Source organism: Hermetia illucens, chromosome 4 (genome assembly GCF_905115235.1).
Source record: "Hermetia illucens chromosome 4, iHerIll2.2.curated.20191125, whole genome shotgun sequence".
NCBI classification, from domain to species: Eukaryota; Metazoa; Arthropoda; class Insecta; order Diptera; family Stratiomyidae; genus Hermetia; species Hermetia illucens.
The window spans coordinates 150,486,937-150,508,167 of NC_051852.1; the positions used below are offsets into that span (position 1 = coordinate 150,486,937).

The 21,231-nt window shown below is 44.2% G+C and overlaps 1 protein-coding gene across 3 annotated transcripts in view; it reads right to left on the minus strand.

Moving 5' to 3' along the window:
- Positions 1-3,115: 3,115 nt before the first annotated feature.
- LOC119655053 (slit homolog 1 protein) overlaps positions 3,116-21,231 on the minus strand; it is a 28,907-nt gene continuing 10,791 nt past the window's right edge. For 2 of the 3 annotated variants that reach the window (XM_038060739.1, XM_038060742.1), the window contains exons 2-8: positions 13,982-14,053; positions 13,293-13,823; positions 7,957-8,144; positions 7,797-7,891; positions 7,591-7,700; positions 7,486-7,534; positions 3,116-3,679 (exon numbers count right to left, since the gene is read on the minus strand). In XM_038060739.1, coding sequence (XP_037916667.1) covers positions 3,279-3,679; positions 7,486-7,534; positions 7,591-7,700; positions 7,797-7,891; positions 7,957-8,144; positions 13,293-13,823; positions 13,982-14,053 — 1,446 coding nt within the window. In that variant the 3' untranslated portion in view covers positions 3,116-3,278. Of the gene's footprint in view, positions 3,680-7,485; positions 7,535-7,590; positions 7,701-7,796; positions 7,892-7,956; positions 8,145-13,292; positions 13,824-13,981; positions 14,054-20,703; positions 20,888-21,231 lie in introns of those variants that run through there. The other variant, XM_038060741.1, reaches the window with a different exon arrangement.

Here is a 21,231-nt window from a genome sequence, read left to right on the forward strand (position 1 = left end):
TTCCCACAAAGCCTCAAAAATAAACGCCTTAACCAATTGTCGCGAAATTTGGTGAAGAGAAGGTGCGCCAGTAGCGCTATTTTGTGTTGAGGTTGAGGAGGGGCTTCCTATATGTGTGAAAAGATGTGTAAATTTTTTTCCAGCAAATATGGTCATGTGGATTATCAAATGAAAGAGCAACTACTTCTTTTCTAAAATAACCCTGTTTCTGATATTGGGTGAAACATAGAGGAGTGAGGACTCCAAATGTGTGCACCAAAAAGTGAAACCGGTCCCGTTCTTAGAACCAATCCAACCAAAAAATCAGTTGTGCATCTGTACGAAATCTAGGCCTCAGAATACATCCGGTTCCGATATCTGCACAAATAAAGGTCCACCCTCATGTTGATGTGGACTTAGAACCCCGAATATCCTAAACAATCGTACAGGGTTTCTGGGGAATAATGCCCGTACAATGCGGTCCATCTAGTTTGTATTTAGTATGGAGGGATTCCGCAGAGCCCCGATTTTCCGAGTGACAAGCTTATAGCCAAGTCCCCATGGGTCCTTATTCACCTCGTTGACCAGGTTCTCCCACCGCGAGTTTTCCTATTATATAGCGTGCTGTGGGGTACCCTTTTTGCTGATATAGACTGTGCATTTATCGTGCGTGTCTCCTCGTTGATGAGTAAACGTTGTGCCAAACGGCGGAGTTTATGACACTCCCTCCGCAGGTCGTCAATTTCTGTCGTCCACCAGTACATAGAAGTCTTGTCCTGGCTGGGGCCTTCGGGGGCATGGAAGCCTTACACTGAAGTTATGTCGGAGCGCCCTCCAGCGTGGTCCTGCCAGCTCCAAGAGCTTCGACGAACTTCCAGATGTTCAAACTCACGACATTCACAAGCAGGGAGAGCGTAGCCGGCAAAAGCGTCAACCACTTCGAACGCGATGTACTGGTGATCACTTGCCGAGAAGTTTTCTAGGACTCGTCATCCCACCTACCGGTGGAGCAGAGATTCCGATTCTTTCACAGCCTGGGCGCCGAAACGTTGGCGTTGATCCGGTGTTTAAAATTACGAGCCCGGTTCTCCCCCCAATTCCAGAATCTGTTTCCCTCTGGAGTCTGGCTGAGGCATGCCCTATTCAAGGCCACTAGCATTGAAATCACCGCCTACCAGGATTCGCCCCTCTGTGCACGAAACGGCATCGTCCAGCATCGTCTCATTCGGCGTCAGGTAAACGCTAAAAAACGTGTTCCCTAAACACCGAATCCAGACAAATGCATTCTCTTGGCCTTCGGTAAGAACACGAACTCGAAAGTCGTCCCAAACCCAGATGGCAGCGGTGCCCGATAAGTCGAGATGCCATGAAGCCGGGTCCCTGTTTCGATATTGTTCGCTGATTAGTCCAAGATCAGCATCTACATCCATAACCAACTGCGCTAGTAAGTGATGCGCGGTTGCACTCCGGTGCATATTAATTTGTAAAATGCGGATCGCAGTGTGAATGACGCTCTCACCAGACTCGCCACAATCCCTGCAGAGAACGCAACTTTCATTTTCATTGCAGGTCTTCGCTTGGTAATCTACCTAGCCGCATCTCCGGCATGCTGTTCTTCTGTCTTGTCCTTTGCAAGTTGCTGACGTGTGTCCATAGTCCAGACACCTATAGCACTTTGTGGGGACTATTCGCATTCGTACCCTGCATACTACTCATCCAATTTTGATTTTCCTGCTGCTAAGGAGTTTCCTCGCATATTGCTCGGGGACTTCCACCACGGCGAATTTTTGACCTCGAGCATTTACAGAGGTGACACCTATCCGGGCATTGGATGTCTTTGGGCATTCCCGCTTTATCGCCTCCCTCGCTTCAATCGTTTCTGTGCGGCAGTCAAGATTTCGGATTTCTAGAGAGTACATAGACTCTAGACTAGAAACAATAGCCTTTTCTCCCAAATAACCCCTTGACCGCTTCGCAGAACGTACTCTTGCTAGTCATCTTCGGGCCCAGTTCGGCGAGGAAGACACCTTTGCTCCGTTGTCTTCGGGTTTCATACTGTAGCGGATTTCATTAAGGACCTCCGTTCGGCCGACGGTCTAGTCCCTCTTCGTCTCCTCGTCTTTTTTGCTACCGCCTCTTGGTTTGCAGCCGCTTTGTCTTCCTTTTATCCTTCTTCGCCTTCTTTTTCTGAGCCCTGGGAACTACTTTGAGTCTCCATCAGGCACGTTGTCCTCTTTCCACTTTTTCTCCAGCACGCTTTATAGTGGGCTATCTGCGGTTCGTTTGGCGCTAGCACAGTTCTCAACGTGGAGTGCGGCTGTTTCCGCTTTCCAATCGTCTTCCGCTGCTCTCCACGTTCGTCTTGAGAAGGAGATGTGATCCAATAATTCCTTCAGTTCGATCAGCCCGTTTTTGACGCCTTTGTTGACGTTCCACCTGAATCCACCTGCTCAGGATAGTGATTCTGAATGGGTTTTTTTTCGGAACAGGGGCACTACAGGGTATTGGAGTTGCCGTTCCCGCACCGTCAGTCGTGCCACTTGGTAACGCTTGCTCTTTATTTGGACGTCCCAGTGTCACATCAAGTATGTGATCGCTGCGGTGAAGATAAATTTTTGTGCTGCTCCCAAACGCACTCAGCTCTTCCTCCGTCCCTGCTATTTCATCGTTTTTTTTTGCTGGTTTAGGTTTATTCTCCACGCAAAGAATTACCAGCGCATCCTGTGCAAGGGAGCCCGCCGCAATAGTCAGAAACGGGTGTACTCTCGGGGACACAGCCCCTACCCCAGTTCCCTGAGGCCTGATCTACGTTTAGCTGATCCCGGAATTCACGGACGAATCAGCGGTAGGCTCATATCAGCCATTGTGGACTCCCAGTGAGCCCCGATGTGTACCGGTCATTCGCGGTTCGCTCTTCACCGAGAGGCTTTCTCTAGGCTAATATCTAGGACGCAGGTATGCTGGCAGCTTAGGAGTCGGAACTATTTACTCGGGCCATTCGGGGACGTCACACCCCGTACTATAAGCGACCCGTCAAAGGTCGCTAAGGACCCATGAGGGACTTAGTGATTCCACATATGGACATGGAGATGGGAGGAACCTTCAACCTTCAACCTTAGTAAATAAAACAATATTGTTTATCTTAAGGCTATAATCTAGTATTTATTTTAAAATATAAAGCATCAAATATATTTACAACGTATACAAGTACACACAAATATAAAAAAACAAAATGTCATCAACGTTTACGCGGAAAAAAATGTCACAACTAAACAAATCTAATGTTATCCACATTAAATTCAATAGTCTTCATTAAAGCTTGCGCGTTTATATAGGGCTCGACTATGTTCATAATTGTATGAACCAAACAGTCCGAAGCATCCTCGTTTGTAGATCAGGACGAATCCCATTGCCAGTGGGATACCGATCAGCAATCCGATTAACAATCCCATCAATAGTTTGCCGTCATTTTCTGGATGATTTCCATTCGCGTCAGGACATCTAAGGAAATTTTTGTCCTGATAGACCTTTTCAAACGGTATTCCCTTCAGATACGATGGTGTGGCGCATTGCATTTCTAAAGCTGCTTTTTCATTATCTTGACGAATTTGTGGGTATAAGTCATGGATTAACCATTCATTTTCGCACTGACAATCCCAAGCGTTTTGGCTGACTTCGAGTTTGACCTGATCCCAACGAGCTGTGGAAAAAATTTGAAAATAGTAAAAAAGTTAATAATAGAATGCAAGTTGCTTCTTTGACATGCATGATATGAAAATATAAATAGGTAACTTCATCGTACATACTTCAAAGGAGAGGGGAGAGTGATGCATCGGCGTCAAAGTCAGTATTAGACTGTCGCGAAGACCAAAATGTACAGCAAACCATAGGTGGAGACCAGTGAAATTATGTCTGAGTTAAGGATGGAAGACGTCAGAAAGAAGATAGATCTTCGTCCTACAGGAACCAAACTGTAACTGCGCTATTTAAAAATATTTAACATCTGAATGGGCCCTGGAGGGGGCTCAAGAAGACGTAAGCGTTTACAACAGGAAGAGTCGGCCTAAAGCCAAAGGGGAAGAAGCCTCGGAAAGTTGTAACGTGGAAGGTTAACTAAGCAGGAAGTTTCCAGGAGAAGACTCCAAGGTCTCACCCTTGGGGTCAAGCAGTACTTGCAGGATAGACTGACATGGAATATAGCTCCCTGGGCCAACCTATGTCTCTTTGAGAGTGAGCTGTCTCTCCTCTAGGGTGATGTGTGGCTTTCCAGGGGCCAAGTCTCTTGTCTACCAAGACCGTTAGTGAGTGGTGATGGCCACACCCTGTGTGAGGTGACCCTAATATTAACAAAGCACTACGGATCTAGACTGGGGAGGCGAAAAACACATCCACGGTGTCATGCAAACCGTGTCCATTGGATAGTTTGCAGTCGGGGGTAACTGACTGTATTCGAACTGAGCCTTACTAATATGATGGTCGCGTTAGTGAGTAAGTTTGACTTAATTGTGCTACGGGGGGCTATGCGCGGCGGACTTCCTAACTCCCATACTCGTGGGAATCAAATGAGTAATATTACAAAAATAAAGAAAATAAAGAAAACTACAACCTAACAAGCGGAACCCCGTACCGCATACAATCGGATTAATCAGGCGGAGGCACATCTCCGAAATGATGAGAGCCTGGTGATTACACCCAAAAAGGGAGAATTTGGGACGTCAAGCAGTAGATCCAAGGTCAACATTGGTATACAGCGAGGACAACAACCAACAAAGCACACAGGTCAAAAAAGAGGGACAAACAAAAGCACGCCTGAGATCAATATATCAGACGAAACGAAGGAGACAGATCTCAGTGGTGCAGGTGCTAAATGACACTTGCGTTATCTGAAGAAAGGCCAGAAGAGGCCCTTATGAAGGGCTTAGGACAGACCTAGGCTATCTTCACCGGAGTCAAAAAGCGGGGAGCAGCGGAGATTAGCCCGCATGACGGGAATGCTCTCAAAAAATCCAAAACTGAATCCAAGAGGGGAGAAAACCCGAGCAGGTCAGCGGTGAAGGCAGAAATCAGGAATCCCGCCATTAGTTACGTTAATGCGGTCAAGGGCATTTGACTGGCCATACTACCAAATACGGTTTCTGAGCAAATACGTACCGGTGAGGAGCAGGAAGGATCGAAGACCTTGTCGTCAAGCAGATATGCAAGGGATGGACTGCGAAACTTGTGTTCACCGGGATACGCTTTCGATCAGGTCATATACTGGTGGAAAGCGCAACAGATGACACTACAGAGTGGCTTAAGACCAGAGCTCCTAAATTGCCAGGCTGGGAAGAAGTAGAACTGTTAACATGGTGACGAGAGTCGCAACAATAGTGACGGAAGCTCTCATCAACCTCCTAATCGCTTAGAATGAGGATCTCCTTACGCGATTGTGGAGAGTCTTCAGAAGCAAAGTGGAGGGCAAGGGTGGACTCCTCGCGATCGGGGTAGATGACCGATCCCTGGAGGCAATCAAATGTCGGAGTTGCCATATCAACTATCGATTTGGCAACATATCTGTGCACGTGCACAGGGAAAGGCCGAGGAAACACACCTCGGAGGAGATACCTTGTGAAAAGCTCGGCATGCTTTGCATGTTCCCGAAGAACTGTCGATAGCCATAGAGGCGGAAAGGACTGGATCAGCTAGGAAAGTAGACCCTCTGTCCAGTGTAGAGCAGAAGCTGAGCGACCTAGACCTAGATATGCTAGGGCTTAGGGTGGACAGCGACGCGCAGGAATGCGCATTATCGGAGATATTCCGACAGTGGAGAAGAGCTCCAAACAAGCACGGAGCCAATGGCCAGCATTGCTATATAGATAAATCTCCACAATGCGAAAGCTGCATCTGCGGTAATTGCAAAGGCAAGTTCCAAGGAGAACATTGGCATATTGCTGGCACAGGAGCCCAGGTTGTACTGGAGGCAGATTCGCGGTCTGCAAGATGGAAGCATGCAGGCAATTTGGGACTCCTCTTGTAGAAAACCAAAAGCTTGCATAATTTTTAAAAGTAATTGAAGACATATATATCTTTCAGAGGGCCTGACCGGAATTCCTACGCAACGTACTTGAGCAACAAAATGGCTCTAAGGGGGCGGTGACATCAGGAGTGAACTGGTACTAGAAACAGTGGTTGAAAACCTCAACACAGTCGTCAGTGATGCATATGAGGGCAGCTTTCCGACTAAGACAGTTAAGTCATTATAGGATGTACCATGGTGGAACAGGAACCTGGCCAGAATGGTGAAACAAACCGGGGACTGGCCTAGGATAAAAATGTAATGACTGCGTATAGCAACGCGATCAGGAAAGCAAAACGGAATAGCTTCACGGCGGTAGCCAACAACATTCTGCCTGACATCTCAATTACAAATAAAAGAGAAGGAAAGGAAAACTGGAAACTAGCAAAAGAGATATGCGTTCTAAAGCGTAATCCCTAAATCAGTGTCAACACGCTTACCGGGAAGGACAGTCTGCTCTGCATCGGCTGACAGATGAATTACGGGATGCCAAAGAAGAAAAAAGAAATAGCGCTGTGTGCGTTTTTAGATATTGAAGGATCAACCCTATCGGCTGAACCAAAACCATGTGGCCGAGGAGAACCTCCATAGTGGTGGCACCGGGAGACGCTGTATCGCATTGGCTTGCCGGCCGTGATGCAGTAGGCGATTGCTCCAAAGGCCTAATTAAGGCGATCAGACCCGAGTCTGCACGGGGACTCATCTGAAGTGGCAATAGTCACGAAACCTTACCAGGGGTATACTGATACCATGGGAACCGGGATAGATCCTGGACTCACATATTTTACGAGAATTCCTGTTGTATGTGCGTTCAGCTCGGTTGTTTGCGGTTGGCCCCCTAGTGGGAGCTTCATGGAGGCTGTGGTTGTGTTCAAGCGAACAGAGACCTTCGGATCTCAGCGTGGTGTTGCGTTTCAACACGGGTGACATACTCCTTAGTTCGGTAGAAATTTTGGTAAGTCTTGCATCCACCAATATGAATGCTAAGCCATGCACTCGGTATAGACTGGTACCGTCGTACCTTGCTGCGGCGGGGCTCTGATTGTGGTCACAAAATCAATCCGTGTCTTAAAAAACTGTGGGATTAAGTCCATGAGACAGGTACTCACGTAAATCCTCTAGGACCCTCGTTGTCCCATACATAAAAAGGGAGGGAAAAAGGAAACGAAGGAATTTATGAGCGTTATCATCAACTCGTTGTCGTTAAAATTAGCCTTAAAAGGAACAGGGGTCTGAAGCGTCATAGTTTGATGAGTAATATTAGGGTCTTCGGATTGAATTCTAGGAAGCGTGCGGAAGTATACAATCGCTGAATTATGAAAGTTAGATAAATGACGAAGCATAATTATCGTTTTTAAAGTCCGTTCTTATTAACTATCCTTTACTTTGGTTTATTGGGTGCGAAGCGTGGAAAACCGGAAAGCGAAGATGTTCATAATAATTAGACTTACCTAATAAACCATGGTCCAAAGATGACAAATTATTTCGTCGTAAATTAAGCTGAAAGTGTAAGAATAGATGTATTGAATCCTTGGTCAGATTATTTAGGATCATACCTTCTCAATTGGTGGGTAACTGGGTCTACCATCTGAGCCAGGGAGACAAAGGGCCTGCGGATCAATTTCAGCCAAGTGAAGACAACCTTCAATATGTAGTTCCTTCAAAGCTAAAGATTAAAGGATTTTCATTATAAATTTATTTAAAAAAAATTTCCTTTGAATGGATGAATGTACTCAAAAGGACCAACTTTAACAAGACTTACCAACAAGACCGCTAAATGTTCCTTTTCCAATTTTTTTCAAGGTTTCAATTTCTGTTAAAGTCAGATTTTTCAGATTTAGGAGGAATGGGAAAACGCTAAAATAAATATACATTTGTTAGTTTTATTACTGAACACGACATTACTGTGTATTCTTGCTTACTTATCACCTCCGAAATCTTCGAATGGATTTTCATCTAAATATAATTGCGTCAGATTAATTGCATGTGTCAATGCCGCTGGAATTGTCTTGAACAAATTTCCTCTCAAGTCTAAAACCTGAAGTGAACGAGGTGCATGGAAAATATATTCCGGAATATCACGAAGCTCGGTATAACTCATATCTAAGTGCTGGAAATGGATTAGATTTTTAGGATGCAAAATTTTAGAATTTTATTGTATAAAATATGACGAAAATCACTTTGGAAAATTATGTGACGCCAATATAAATCGTAGTAATGAGAATTAGCCAGGACATCCAAATTGTATAGTAGTAGGGCGAATATTTAGTTAGGATAATTGTTAGTAGATGACTCTAATGTCAGTAAGGAGATTTTGCCTAAGAGCAAAGTAATTTTCTAGTAAAGTGTTTTCATGCCTATCTGAAAGTTTCCGCGGGGTATGATAGAGCCGGAGGTCCGCCCAGGGAAGTCAGTCTAGTCTGCGTCTCTTGACGAAGTCGGACGTCTTTTTCATAGTAAAGAGTTTATTCAAGTCAGTGACAATCGAGTGCAAGTGGAGCATTATTGTGAAGCACGAGTATTTACAAAGTAATAGAATTAAAAAGAAGACACTTTTGAAGTGGTGATCTGTGCAGATTCACAGTTCACAAAGGTGACCCGAAAAAACGTCGCAAGGCGGGCGACAGTCCGATCAGCCGGAAAGCGCTGAGGACGGAAAAGATACGGCGTTGAAGTGACCCTCTCGAGTCGGCGTCTGATGAGTCAGTAAGGAGCTTAACTTCGGTTGCCGCAATCCGTGATGCGGTCGCCCTCCAAAAGCAAAACAAAAAGTTGTTGAAGAAGCTCGAGGAAGTGTTGGCAGTTAACACGAACAACGTATTAAAACACTTACTTCCGTGATCGCGTCGCTCGAGACCACGATCGCCCGTACTTTCGGGGCATCCAGTTCCCCTACGATGCTGACCATGCCAACCGAATTAATGGACACCATCGTTCACGTGCAGCAGGTACCATCGGCGCCACTCGCCCTACCGACTGGGTCTCGCCCCGAGGCTTTCCCCACCACCCCGCAAACTACAGGAAATGCCCTCGGTTCGTCTAGGTGGCAAGGAGAAACACACAAAAACGTGCGTCTCCCACTCACTCTCTCCCCACAACTGTCTCCCGCCCCGCTGGTCGCCCAATCACAAATCCACCGCCTTCACCCGTCCGTCTTTCTTCGCAGACGCCGCACCCATGCACCCAACCACTTGAACCAACCCACCACCATCTCCAATCCAGACTTCCTTGAGTTCGTCAGGAAATTGCAAGAATTTTTGCAAATGTTCAACTCAATAGTCGGTATGTTAGCTCCATTAATGGACATTAAGATAATCGAGTTGAACATCAATTCCATCATCGGCCGAGCTCGCAGGCACGAGTTCGAGCTATTTCTTGGCGGACGCAAACTCAATATAGTTCTTCTATGTCAAACTGGGTTGAATTATAAACACAATTCTTCGACCGACTACAGGCCAATCCTCAAGGCTGGAACACCTGCAGTGGAACGGCGGTTCTCATCCTCAGTTACACAAATTCACCCACTTCCCAATACTTTTAAATCAATTGAAACCACCCTAATCTCCTTCGAATCCCAATCAACCTTGGTCTTCGTCGCCTCTGTTTGTGCTGTGAAATTCAATCCCTCGAAGCACACGACTTTCTCCGCATCAAGTCCCTCTGCGTTTCTCAACACCGTCCTCCCGGAAAACACTGGTCCCTGATTATCGGTGGAGATCTCAATGTCGGACACGTCTTGGTTCGCGAAAGAATTCTCACCCTCTACACCCAATATCTCCACAACATCGAACTGAACCCTGGTACATACAGGGAGCTCAGGAAAACCTGCCTGTGTTTAGGCAAATCGGTCCAATAAAATGCGATCCTACCCCAAAAAATCTCCTCTTCACAGAAAAGGTGAACGTGCTTGCTCACCACTTCCTCCACTTCTGTGGACCACCTTTCGACAGCGAGGTAAACGAAGAAATCTCCCAACTCCTTTCCCACGCTTCCTTCTTTATTCCCCAACCCATACAAAATCCCTTCACCCACGATCTCGCCGACCCAAGTCAACGAGGAAATATCTTCCCCATCCACTTTGTCAGTCCAGACTCCGTCAAGAAATGCGCCCCTAGCATTGCTCCCATCATGTCCTCTATCATCAATCGTTGCCTTGCCCACTTTCCAAGAGATTGGAAGAGTGCTTGGATAGTTCCTATCCCAAAAAAAGAATCAAAATCCTCTAAATCCCGACCGCTACAGGCCTATCTCGATCCTTTTACCCTTCTCCAAGATATTTGAGCGGATCGTAAAAGTCATCATCGACGAGCCCTGTGATTCCAATCATTCACTCCTACAATTTTAATTCATTGACCGACCTAAACACTCGGTTGAGCATGTACTGCTTGTGCTCAAAGCGGATGTCCTTCTGGGCCTCAACCGGAACGCGCCGACCATAGCCTGTCTACTAGACATAAAGAAGGCTTCCAGATTCCGAATGGCAATATGGACTCGCCTATAAGCTTTCCGAAGTCCTCCATTTCTATCCCCACCTCTGCAAGCTAATTTTAGCTTTCTGGACGGGCCAGTGAAGCCCGCCTGAATTCCCATTTGGGCGAGCTCTACCGGTACTTCACCCGCTGGAAACTATCCCTAAATCCCCAGAAATGCAAGACTATTGTATTCTGCGGTAACACAAGGATGACGTCGATCACGAAGGCACTAAGCCGTGTAACTCATCATCATCAACGGCGCAACAACCGATATCTTAGGCAGGGTCTGCCTCGTCTTCTTTTTCTACCATAGATATTGCCCTTATAGACTTTCCGGGTGGAATCATCCTCATACATACGGATTAAGTGACCCGCCCATCGTAACCTATTGAGCCGGATTTTATCCACAACCGCACGGTCATGGTATCGCTCATAGATTTCGTCATTGTGTAGGCTACGGAAGCCGTGTAACTGGTTCGTTCAAATCTCTTTACCCAATCTTGAAATATAGCAACCCAACACCTCCGAAAGTCAAGCTGTTTTGCTATAAGTAGCTTATCCGTCCCCTCTTCATTTTCGGCTTCATCTTCTGGTCCGACAGTTCTGCTACCCAAATCGGACAACTCCGTCTCAAAGAACGCAGAATCCTGCGCCACTTTTCCAATATCTAACAAAACCAAGACCGCTCCAAATACATTTACAACCAGATCCTCTACGAGTCCTGTCGAACGCCCCGCATCGACGCCGTCCTAGCCCGTTATGCCCTCAAATGCCTATCTCATCTAAATCCACTTATCTCCCAGGTCAGAAAGATTAAGATCGTCGAAGATAATCTTCTATGATGGAATGAAAAATCACAGTATGAAGGTACTCCAGAAGTAGCAGAACAGATTGCAGATTCCCTGAAGAACCTCAGGAAAGAAAAGAGGGAGCTGTAGTGTGTCAGGACGAAAAGCCGATATTTCAGGAAGTGATACAGTGTGAGAACGCCAATGAGATTCCAAAGCTGATGGAAGAGATGGCGCAAGAAGTTGAAAAATGGCGAGGAAGTTGACAAGCTGCAGTTCAGTTAGGATATTCGAAAATCACAAGAAGTAATCAGTCAGGAGGGGAACAAAGAGGAGGAGCGAAACTGCCGAGAAGCAGTACACCATGTAGAGGTTATAAGTGAAGGTGTAAAATGGCAGGAGGAGGCCATGCGAGAAGGGGCGAAACAGCAGAAAGAAATTTGTAAGCAGGGTGAGCATACCTGACTATGAGAGAAGTGGTGACAAGAAGAACTTGAGACCTTTAAGGATAGAGGTAGCTACAGACATATGCTGGACGGTAAGGAATCTAGTAACAGTGTACAACTCGCTTAGTGAGTGATGTTCGTCAAGTAGTAACACTGACGGGCGTAACACTTATGGGCATTTTTAGAAGCGAGTGCCATGATTGGAGTAGAGGAAGGTACGTAACACGGAATTATAAGAAGTGTCGTAGAAAGCGAAAGGGATCAGAATAGATGGATAAATGGACACGGAAAAAGCAAGGGGTACTTACCCTGAAGAAAGCGAAGCGATAAATAGAAGAAAGTTGAAAAGTAAGGAGGATACACGAGTGAGTATCGTGGAGAGATCCAATAATGTTTATCATTTGAGTGCTACGGCGGAGAAAGAGATGACTTTCGGGGAAGTATGGCAAGGCTCTGGGAAAGTGGTAAAAGTAAAGGAAAGAATTAATTTGTGTTCAACGTTCCGGAAAATGAAGGTCGTAGAGTCGTACAGATGTTGATAGTTGTGTTACGAGCAACGACCCGGGGCATCTTTATAGGACATCATGAAGTAGTAACCAGTGAGCACTTGGATGTCACCGGCACTATAGCGAAGAACGAACAGCAGTTCTATTGGGTTACATCTTCTCTTCTGAGTTTGCAAAAAGGTCAAAGATACGAAGACGAAGGGAGATGCTGATAAGGCGCAGCTCCGTCGGGGACCAATTAATATAGTTCCAGAGTTTACAGCCCAAGAAGGGAGATAAACGAAAGTCACAATCGAAATTGGAAGGACTTCGCAGGGAAATTAAGGAATTTAATGATGCTGTTAACTAAATTAGGCGGAATGGATTAAAGCCGGGCGGAAATGTACCTGCAGAAATGGGTACGATTACGGATTACGGTACGATTACGGAACACCAGGCAGATAGCGATGATTCTTGTTCAGGACGATCAAGTGTAGGCGTTGGCAGTGGGACGAAAATCACTTTGGAAAATTATGTGACGTCAATGTGAACCGTAGTAATGACAATTAGTCAGGACACCCAAATTGTATAACAGTAGGGCGAATATTTAGTTAGGATAATTCTTAGCAGATGACTCTAATGTCAGTAAGGAGATCTTGTCAAAGGCGCAAAGTAGTTTTCTTGGAAGTTTCCGCGGGGTATAAAAGGGCCGGATATCCGTTCACGGAAGTCAGTCTAGTTCTAGAGTTAGGACAGATCGCGTCGGTTATGAATACACCTAGAATTGCACCAGTTGAAGGAATTGTTCTATAATTAATTGTACAGTACAGTTGTTTAAGTTAATGTAAAATGAATGTTTGCATTAAAGTAATAGAACGGGTTTTTGTCTAGTGCTACGCAATCCAATGATACGAGCCTACGTAAAGCAAGAACGTAACAATTGGTGGCAACGGTGGGATTACGTAAAGGAAAAATGTAGCAGAATTATAAAATATAAAATATCTAAAATCGTATTTCAATATAGTCACATAATTTCAGCAAAATATAAGCAAAACCCTACAGCTTACCTTCAAATCGAAAATGTTTGAAATCGCAATGGTGGTTTGGTGATCGATAAGCTTGAACACATTATTATTCAGGATCAGTTTCTCCAGTGCTGGGAAATGTTCAAACAAATCCTGATCCAATGTGTGTAAATTATTGTGCGCCAAATTCAGTTCGGCAAGGTTTGGTATTGGTTCATAGTTTTCAGGGCTATAGCGTCCTTCAAAGGCTTCCGGTCTCAAATTTTGTGATGTTAAATTATTATAAGATAGATCCAAGCTAACAAGCTGTTGTAGATTTTTGAATGCTCCAACTGCAATCTTAACGATTTGATTGTGACTCAAAATCAGTTGTTTCACATTAAGAATAGGAAACACATCAACTGTTTCGAAATCATTATGATCAAATCGCAAAATTTCAAATGTATTGTTGACTTGAGCCCATTCAGCCTGCGTTAACCACGTTTTCATTTCTTTATTGGAACAATCGAGAGTTTTTGTATCATTTTTGCAGGTACATGTTTCACATATGGGTGGTGCGGTTGTAGTTGGCTCCTGAAAAATGAAGAGTAATAAGATTTCTGGTATGTAGTGTATGTGACTTCTATTTTTAAATCTCGATTGTATATTTAGAGGAGAATTTTTTACCGAGATTTGCATACTTGTAGGCTCAATATTTGATAACAGTAAATGAAACAAGTATTTTCACCAACCTGTGTAGTATTGTCCGCATAGGTAAATACCAATAAACTGCTCAGAAGCAGTAAAATTCGATATGGTTTCATCTGAAAAGGAATTTGCCTGTTAGAATTTTTGATATATTAGCATCAATATTAATGGTTTATGTGCACATAAATGAATCGTTAATTATATTAATACTTATAAACTTAAATAAAATATATTTTGCATCATGTAAACATTATTGGAAATTATATCAATGTCGGATTATTTTTTTTTTTAAATAAACAATTCGGGCTCGGCGCTTCAGGTATGAAAGGTTTTGTTTATTTTTCCGGTAAGCATATTTGAGTGTAGAACTATACCATTTGTACGTAGCCTGTAATGCATATGCATTTACCATATCAGACTACTCACTTTAGTGAATTAATTGAGTCAATTTCCCCAAAAATATAGTTTTGTAGTTTTCGAGAAATGGTTCGTTAAAAAAACATCACATTGGATCCTTCCAACTCCTCGTCTTTTCAACAAATGTCAAAACTAAGACCAGCATCGAAAAGTGCTAATTAAGCCCTTTCATTTGATCCCAACGTGACTATATTCGGTGAAAAAAAATTAACATCCCCTTTTGCATGTATGAGGACCAACCACCACTTGCCCCCCCTTAACGTTAACATATAATAGAAAAATGGTACTCCCAGCATGTCTGGGCGTTCAAAGTTCCCACCTTCTCACCAAATTTTGTGTCAATCGGTACAGCCGTTTCTGATGAAAGTGCATGCGGCAGACAGACAGACAGCCTGTGAAGAGTTGCCAGATCTCCAATCAGGCGCGACTCTAGCTGGCGGATAGGGGCATAACTACTGATGTGTAAATATGTGTTCATGCACTTTCTTTTCTGACTGTGCATGGGCTAGTGTTTGGTCATCTCTGGTGCGTGGACCGAAATGGCTATGGAAAGGATACCCAGAACATGAAACCACTATGAAAGACGACAGAACGACACACAAAGATAAACTGAATGCAGATCGTTGGACGACAAAAACCGTGATAATAGCCACCGCATATGTTCAAGATGCGCGACAGCATGAGGTACTACAGGACCAAGAAAGATCCATTCAAAAGAAGCCCGTCAACTATGAAATCTCCACCAATGTCAAAGAGGTAAAGGATAAGGTATAGGCAAGGTCAATAAATGCTAAAAATGAGGGAGCGTATAAAAGGAGTAACCTTATCTGAGCTTATAGGGAGCAAAGTCCCGATCCGGAGGAATTACTCTTCACCCAGCTTAACGGTAGATTCCTCACCTGGGACACACAATAAGCCAAGACGGCATAAGCCCCGTTGAAGCGGTACACAATTTCAAGAGACCGGAGAATGCCAAAGATTTCTAGGAACCCTGAGCTACTACATATGTTTTTTGCAAAGTGAAGGACACCGTTAATCGCCGTTGAACAAGTACTTAGCTAGCGTGAGGAAAGGCGTTTAGATACCAATATAATTGACGCCTTAGTTAGTGAAAGCCTCCCTAGACTGCATAGAAGCTCTGACGAAAGCATCTCTCCTCCCCTCCTTTACAATCAGCATCTGTCATTAGTAGCGGATGCATCCGACACTGCAAGCTGTTCTACAACAGCTGAAAGACAATCGTTGGTTGCCACTGGCGTTCTTCCAATGCAAGCTTTCTGGTACGACTAAACGTTACAGCGTTTATGACAGGGAGTTTCTCGCTATTCATGGCAGCATCAAACACTTCACACATTACCTGGAGGGCAGAGAGTGTGTGACACTTCCCAGGGACTAGCTCGACGTTTTGTTCCGAGACTCATCTTCGATACTTCCCATGAGCCGGCACATCCTAGCGTAAGGGCAATGCGCAAAGCAATCGCACAGAAATTCGTTTGGGTTAGAATGCGGAAGGGCATGCGTACTTGGGCCCGTTGCTGGGTAACCTGCCAGCCCTCCAAACGTTTCAACACGTGCACTTAGCTAATTGCTAGAGAGTTAGGTAAAGCAATCACTCGGTAGAAGAGACAATCTACTCACAGCTCCCACTTTGTGGATACCACAATGAGAAACAGGATCGATGTTGTATTGAAACGAACATATCGCATATATAAACACGACTTTAATTTAACTTCTGCTATCAACCAAACTTAGCAATTCCCAAAGTGGTGACCCCCAATTTAAAAAAGGGAAATGGCCTGGTTCAAGGTAAACTTAAAGGCATTGATAAGGAGAACACGCCTGCAGGTAAGTTTTCCATACTTCAACCCCCACGACCCTGAGGTTTGGCTTAAAATGATGCTACTACCGCGATATGTCACTGAAGTCCGCGACATAATCAGCCAGTCCGTGACAGACAACTCATATAATATTATAGTTTATGCGATGAACCCATAAAGCGGTTGTGTGCCAGCCAAGAGGAGAAAATGAGATAGCTCATAGAGGACACATATATGGGTGACGAGAAACCTTCCCAGTTCCTCCACTGCCTGCAGTGCCTTAGTGGTACTACGGTTCCGGAGCCGCTGATGAGAAGTCTATGATTAAGACGCCTGCCATCTTCTCTTCGACCGATTATAGCGACGATGCATGGTCAGCCACTACACACTGAAGCCGACATAGCTGATACACTTCCGTCTAGCATCGTGGAGACAACATCCTTGCCTTCAGCAGCGGAAACTATTTTAACGGAACTAGTCCAACAATTATCAAGTCAGCTTGCAGAGCTGCAGAGACGCTCTCATTATCGACGCCATTTACAGCCCAGATCCGGAAGTCTTCGTCCCCAAGATTATATGCTGGTATATCTATAATGTCGAAGCCCCAAATGCATGAGGCCGTGTAACTGGACTTCAGGAAACGTTTCATCGTTGTCATGTCGCCTGTTTATGCTCGACAAATATACGAGAACATGGTTCCTCATAGACACAGGTACGGATATATGCGTTTATTCGCGCTGAAAATTCTAAGGACCATGTCGAGCTTTTGGCTGCCAATGGAATACCAATTGCCATAAACAGAAACGCAGAGCAGATTTTTAGCACATTACGGGCTCCTTCCAGATCTTCAGCACGGTTGTCTTCACGGTTCAACAATTCACCTTACCTGCCAAGGAGATATGATAGAATGCACAATCCCGGCCATCACAACCATTACTGAAGCAACACATAATCGTACTACATAAGTTTCCGAAAATGACTTGTCCGAATGAAATTGAAAAAATGGCCTGTCAGCAGCATCATATAGTCACAATGGCAGAATCTTCGCATTTGGTACCTAAAAAGAATAATGAGTGGAGAGTGTGCGGAGACTATGGTGCACTCAACGCCCGGACTTCCGTCGAAAACTACCCAGTTTGGAACATACAAAACTTCCCCCAAACGATCTATGGTAAAACCGTTTTTTCAACAATAGACCTGGTAAGGGCCAGGACCAGATCCTGGTTGCTGAAGAAGATATACCAAAGACTGCCATCACAACACCGTTCGGCCTTGACGATTTTCCCCTTATGACATTCGGCCTACGGAATACGACGTAAACGTTTCAACGATTCGTGAACGAGGCTTTGAGAGATTTGTACTTATGCTATGCTTACATTGATGACATATTAGTCGCATTATCTCCACGTGAAGAGCACGCTAGCCACTTAAAAACTCCGTTCCAAACAAACAATATGGAGTAGTCGTGAATCCAAGTAAATGGGTTTTTGGTCAGTACGAGGTTCGTTTCTTAGGATATTTCGTCTCAAAAGAGCGTAGAGGTCCCTTACCAATCAAAGTCAAAGCAATCCAATCATACCGGCAACCAATCAACGTGAAGCAGCTTAGAGAAAATTCATACCCAGAGCAGCAGCAGTACAGGCACCACTTAACGAGATTCTCCAATCAACTGGACCAGCGAATCTACCGCAGCTTTTGGAGCTCCCAAAAATGCACTGGAACAGGTGACGCTACTTGCGCATCCAAAATCTGACGCCCCTTTGGCCATTTTCTGCGGTGCATCTGACTTCGCGATTCGAGCAGTCCTCCAATAGCGGATTAATTGTTGTTCAAAACAGCTCGGACCAGCGCAGGGTATCACCGGGAGCTACTGGCTATGTACCTAGTGATAGAACATTTTCGCCATATGATTGAGGCAAGAGAGTTCACCATCTTTATAGATCACAAGCTGCTAACCTCGGCTTCCACAAAAAGAACGAGTGTCAAATTCGCCATCTAGATTATATTGGGCAGTTTACCATCGATGTCCAGCACGTATCCGGTTACGACAACGTTGTCGCGGACGCTATATAGCCTCAGTCCGCGGACGAAGAGCTCAATATGCAACAAAACTCAAGGCTTCGACTAAAGCAACTCCAGGTTCCGGGTATCAGCTGCAAACTATGATGTGATGTACCACTGGTACCATCCGACCTTGTATCACTCAACCGTTCCGAAAAACTGTTTTCAACAGTTTACGTTACTTAACACACCCTGGAAAAGACGCCGTTGTTAAATTGGCAACATAGAGGTATGTTTGACCATCTACCAAAACCGATTGCAGGAATTGGACGCGTAGTTGCGATAATTGCCAGCGATCAAAAGTGACTCGTCATGTGACTGCATCGTTATGCCTTATCACGAGGGGCAAAGTTACTGCCTGACAATGGTAGAGCGTTTCTCACTTTGCCGGAAATAGCACCAATCCCCGATCAAGAGGCCATCACAGTAGCTAAGTTTTTTTTACATATGGATCTCCAGGTTTGGTATACCATTTTGGATCAACATAGATCAAGGAAGACAGTTTGAATCGAGGTTGTTTCAGGAACTCAGCGCACACAATTTGAGTCCACCTGTTTCCACGCCCTAACAAAGTGAATGGGTTGTAAAAGAAGCTGCGCAGTCTCCATTTAAGGCCTTTGTAATGTGTCTGGATGACTCGAGTGGTTAGAGCGCCGCGGTTCAAATCTTACTGGTGGAAGAGAGCTTTGTTATCGTGACTGGATGTCGGATACCAGTCGACTCAGCTGTAAATGAGTACCTGAGTCAAATCAGGGTAATAATCTCGGGCGAGCGAAGTGCTGATCACATTGCCTCCTACAGTGCATTGTAGTGTACCGTTATGGGCTTGAATGAAGTGCTCTAACACACTACAAGGCCCTGATCCACTATGGATTGTTGCGCCAACGATTATTATTATTATTAATGTCGCACGAGCAGAACCCGACATGGACGGATGTACTCCCAACAGCTCTACTTGGATCACGGAATAGTTACAAGGACGACATCGGAGGAACCAGTGCGGAGGTGTTCTACAGAACAACGCCTACGTTTCCAGGGGAGTTCATAGCGTCCGAAGATAAACACATCGAGCAACTTCGAAGAATATCCCAATTCGTATAAAAATGACTTCAATGAAAAGCAAATCAACGTTTCTACAGAACTCCTGCAGCCAGCATTCCTCAAGGCTACATCATTTGAAGGAAACAACATATCCACATCAGCAAGCAAGTTGAAAACCGCGTCAACTCAGAGGATTCCAGCGATCGATGGACTCCAATGAACACACCTCCAAAACAAAGTGCCTGAACTTATCCACCAGCCGCTGAAGCGCTTAAAAGACAGCGCGGACTGCCTCATTAAGGAGGAGTACTGTGGTAACTCAACTGAACAAACCCAGTTGGCTTCGAACTTTGCCAGGAGAGGCAGCAGCATCGGAAAAGAGAGGTATTGAGATGTCAGCTGCAACAACGCTTAGCCTTCTAGTTTAATTTTAATATTTTCGAATGGAACGAAGTGATTTGTATTTAGAAATACCTCCTCGTCTTTCTTTTTATAGAGAAAGACGTACACGTGGCGATACACGCCCTCCCTATGGAGTGCTTCATTACTATAGGATGATTTTTATTTACATCTAATTCGCCATTAGGGCAATCTTAAAAGCTGATATTTCGGGAAGAGTTCCTTCCAAGGATCGACAGTTTTATGCCGATGTGGTTGCAGATTGGATGTCTTATTGCGAATAATACCACCGAATGAATACCTGAGTCACATCATGGGAGCATAATGCCATTCGTATTGCTTCCTAGGACATCGGAACTGTCTCCAGATGAGTGCTCCAGCCCGCCTCAAGGCCTAAGTTCAAATTGGACGCTTGATCCATCACTGTTATTATTAAACTATGACTCAGTTTCATTATGGTGACGATTAACGCTATGTAAGTGATAAACCTGTAGCATCGGGCAGTAAGGCAAATAATAATATCTACGGTCGAGAGCATGATTCGAACCTGGTGCACGAGATTGAGACACATTATCACTTCGACCGTCACACCCGCAAAATGTCGGTAGATCTGATTAAGTTTTTATATAGCAATTTGTCGAAAGGTTTCTTTAGGTGATGTTAAATTAGAAGAAACAAATTAAAGGCATGATTTTTTTACAGCTTACAGATAAAGCTGATATGATTGACGGTTTTCTTGAAGCAAATATGCAACAGAGTTTTCGAGGAAAATGGCTTAGTTTTGTTATCTGATTACATGACTGTGTTAGTGTTCGTTCAATAAAATTTGATTAATTATTGGGGTGCGGTACATTTTCGGCTCGTTTCCACCTTGAAGGCTTATCAACAGTTATTATTACAACTAATAAATCAGTAACTATCGCAATTATACGTTTTGCCAGCACTGTGCATATAAAAGGAAGTGATATTTCTGTAACACGGAGTTCACTGCAACTGTATCTTTGAAAGGACGCCTCCGGATCACTACTTACATTAGATTGTAGTATGAAAGTCTGGAGTAGTAAGATTAAAACATTGGAATTCCACCTTTTAATATATTACACAATAATTCTACACAATACTATGTATTCCAACCACTTAAGAGTATTCTCAAGTACAATTCACTAATGAACGTAACACCACTGTTTGTCTATGAAATCTATGAAGCAAACTAGATTGAGAATGCATTTTCGATTTCAAATATTGACAAATTCTCGCTGGATTGCTTATCTATGCGATATCTGGCTTCTACATTTATCTCTAAATTTTCATTGCTATCAGTAATAAAGTCTGTATAATAAATTAAAGTGTACATGTATGCGAGTTGTGGTTTCGATTAGATTCCATAATTTATATTGAGATATTCTCACAACTGATATTGTAGATTACTATGTTATTGAGAAACGGAAATGGTGACTGGTTAACCATTTCATTTGGATAAACTTTTGTCTAAAAAGTAATAATATTATAAGGTAGTATTCTGTAATATTGGGGTATGAGTAAGGAACTTCTTTGAGAAT